This window comes from Monoraphidium neglectum, assembly GCF_000611645.1.
Source record: "Monoraphidium neglectum strain SAG 48.87 unplaced genomic scaffold scaffold00080, whole genome shotgun sequence".
Classification (NCBI taxonomy): domain Eukaryota; kingdom Viridiplantae; phylum Chlorophyta; class Chlorophyceae; order Sphaeropleales; family Selenastraceae; genus Monoraphidium; species Monoraphidium neglectum.
Window position 1 is genome coordinate 44122 of NW_014013548.1, and position 2164 is coordinate 46285.

A 2164-nucleotide genomic window follows, 5' to 3' on the forward strand; every position below is an offset into this window, starting at 1 on the left:
CACACACACACACACACACACACACACACTCTCTCTCTCTCTCTCTCTCTCTCTCTCTCTCTCTCTCTCTCTCTCTCTCTCTCTCTCTCTCTCTCTCTCTCCCTGACACACACGCACACACATTCTCACATGCAAAATTGCACCCTGCAGACGCCTCCCGGCAGCCCGTGTTCTGGGGCTACTCCCTGGCGGGCGGCTTGCTGTCGCACGGCCAGATGCTACTGGAGAACAAGCGGCTGGCGGTGGTGTTTGACCTGGACGAGACGCTGCTGCAGGCGCTGACGGAGAAGACCCTCAAGGAGCGCATCAGCGCCGCCGGCGACAGGATGTGAGCGGCGCGCAGGGCAGCAGGGGGGCCGTTGACTTTCATATCATTGACTGGATGCATGCTCTGCAGCAATTCTCCCGGAATGGTTTTGAAAAGGTTGTGCGGCCCTCCGCTCCCCCCCTCCTACTTTCGCACAGCGACCAGCTGTCGCGCCAGCGCGCGGACGCCGAAGCCTTTGGGGACGCGGCCGCCGCCGCCGACGCGGCCGCAGCGCTTGTGGTTGCCGGCGAGGAGCGGGCCGTGCTTGAGGCTGACCTGGCGCAGCTGCAGTACTTCATCGCAATGGACACCCTGCCGACGCTGGGGCCGGGGGAGGAGGTGGCCAGCACGTGAGTAAAGGCGTTGATTCGCATGGGGCGATGCAGGCGGGTTTGCGTCGGCAGCTGCAGGGGCCCGCTCCAGCAAGGCGGGCCTGTTTCTTTGGTCAGGCGCGTGCCTTTGCGGAGGTCTTAGAATAGACATGCTTGTGTGCCTGGTCGTGCTGAGGGCAAGGCAGCCTGCACCCCTGCTGCCTCTTGCACAAACACCAGGAAGGGTCCGCCTTGAACATCACAGTCTTCGCGCCGCATCCGTTGCCCTCCCTGTTGCGCCATCCCAATCCGCCAGCCGCGAGCTCGGCTTCGGCTCCGGCCCCGAGTCCGGCTTGCGCCCAGTGCTGCGCGTGCGGGACGCCGCGACACAGCGGCTGGTCAAGGTCTTCACGCGCGTGCGGCCGGACGTGCATGGCACCAGCATCGTCATCCGCATCAGGGACGGCTGGGAGGAGATGCGGGCCAGCCTGCTGCCGGACGCGCTGGCGGCGCGGCCAAACTCGCTCTCGCCCAAGCAGAGGTGCGCGGGCGCGAGGGGGGCGGGGGCAGCCTCGGGAGTTGCGCACAGGGGCAAGGGAGCGGCTTCGAGCCGGCGGCTGCGCAGCGCGGTCGGCCCTTGGGGAGTGCTGAGGGGCGTCCCGCGGCGTTGGACCACGCACCCTGGTCTGCCCGCGGCCAAGGAAGGGGGGCTGCCTTGCGTTGACCCTGTGGGCCAATCCCTGGCAAGCAAACGCGGCGAAGCCCGGGCGCTGCAGCGCGCTGCCCCGTGCTCTGGTGGGCCATGCTGATGTGGCGTGGTGCCACCCGGGCGACCCTTCAGGTATGACGTGTACATCTGCACCACGGCTGAGCGGCAGTATGCACTGGAGGCTTGGCGGCTGCTGGACCCCGGACACCTGGTGAGGTTGAGAGTGAGTGTGTGTCTGTGTGTGTGTGTGTGTGTGTGTGTGTGTGTGTGGGCGCGCGTGCATGCGCGTACGCCTGTGTGCGTCAATGTGCATGCGTGTGCGCACACATGCACGTTGTGCCAACTCTGAGGCCCCACTGCATTTGCAGCTGCGCCCGCTGCTGCGCCCCGCTCCGGCTGGGGCCTTGATCACACTTGCGCTTGCAGGTGCTGCATCCTGGGGCCACCGGGACGCTGCGAGGGCGACAACGTTCTCATGACCCCCCCTTCCAATCCAATGCGCAACCTCCAGATCATCCCCGCCGAGCAGCTGGCCAGGCGCCTGATGTGCGTGCGTGCGGCCAAGAACAGTCCAGTCAAGTCCCTGCAGAATGTCGTGCTGCAGTCCCAAGACCAGCCCCTCGTGCCCGTGGGAGGTGCGCTGCGCGACGCCTAGGCCCTGGCGGCCCGGTGCAACCAAGCCTGCATGATGGCACCGCGGCTTGGTTGCAGGGAGCGGCGCGGCGCGGCAGGGAGCTCAGGTCGGCAAGAGCGCGTCGCCCTCTTGGCAACTCTGCAATCACGGGGAGCTCATTCACTGCGTGAAGTTTTCCTCTGCGCGACCCCGCCCCTCAAGCC

General features: G+C 66.4%; 1 protein-coding gene across 1 annotated transcript; it reads left to right on the plus strand.

The window, feature by feature from the left end:
- Nucleotides 1–215: 215 nt before the first annotated feature.
- On the plus strand, nt 216–1982 carry MNEG_0888 (double stranded RNA-binding protein; the record flags this gene model as incomplete). Its single annotated transcript, XM_014050632.1, has 5 exons — nt 216–328; nt 466–657; nt 935–1159; nt 1460–1538; nt 1839–1982. 5 exons carry the CDS (start codon nt 216–218, stop codon nt 1980–1982), a joined length of 753 nt encoding a protein of 250 aa, XP_013906086.1.
- Nucleotides 1983–2164: the final 182 nt, after the last annotated feature.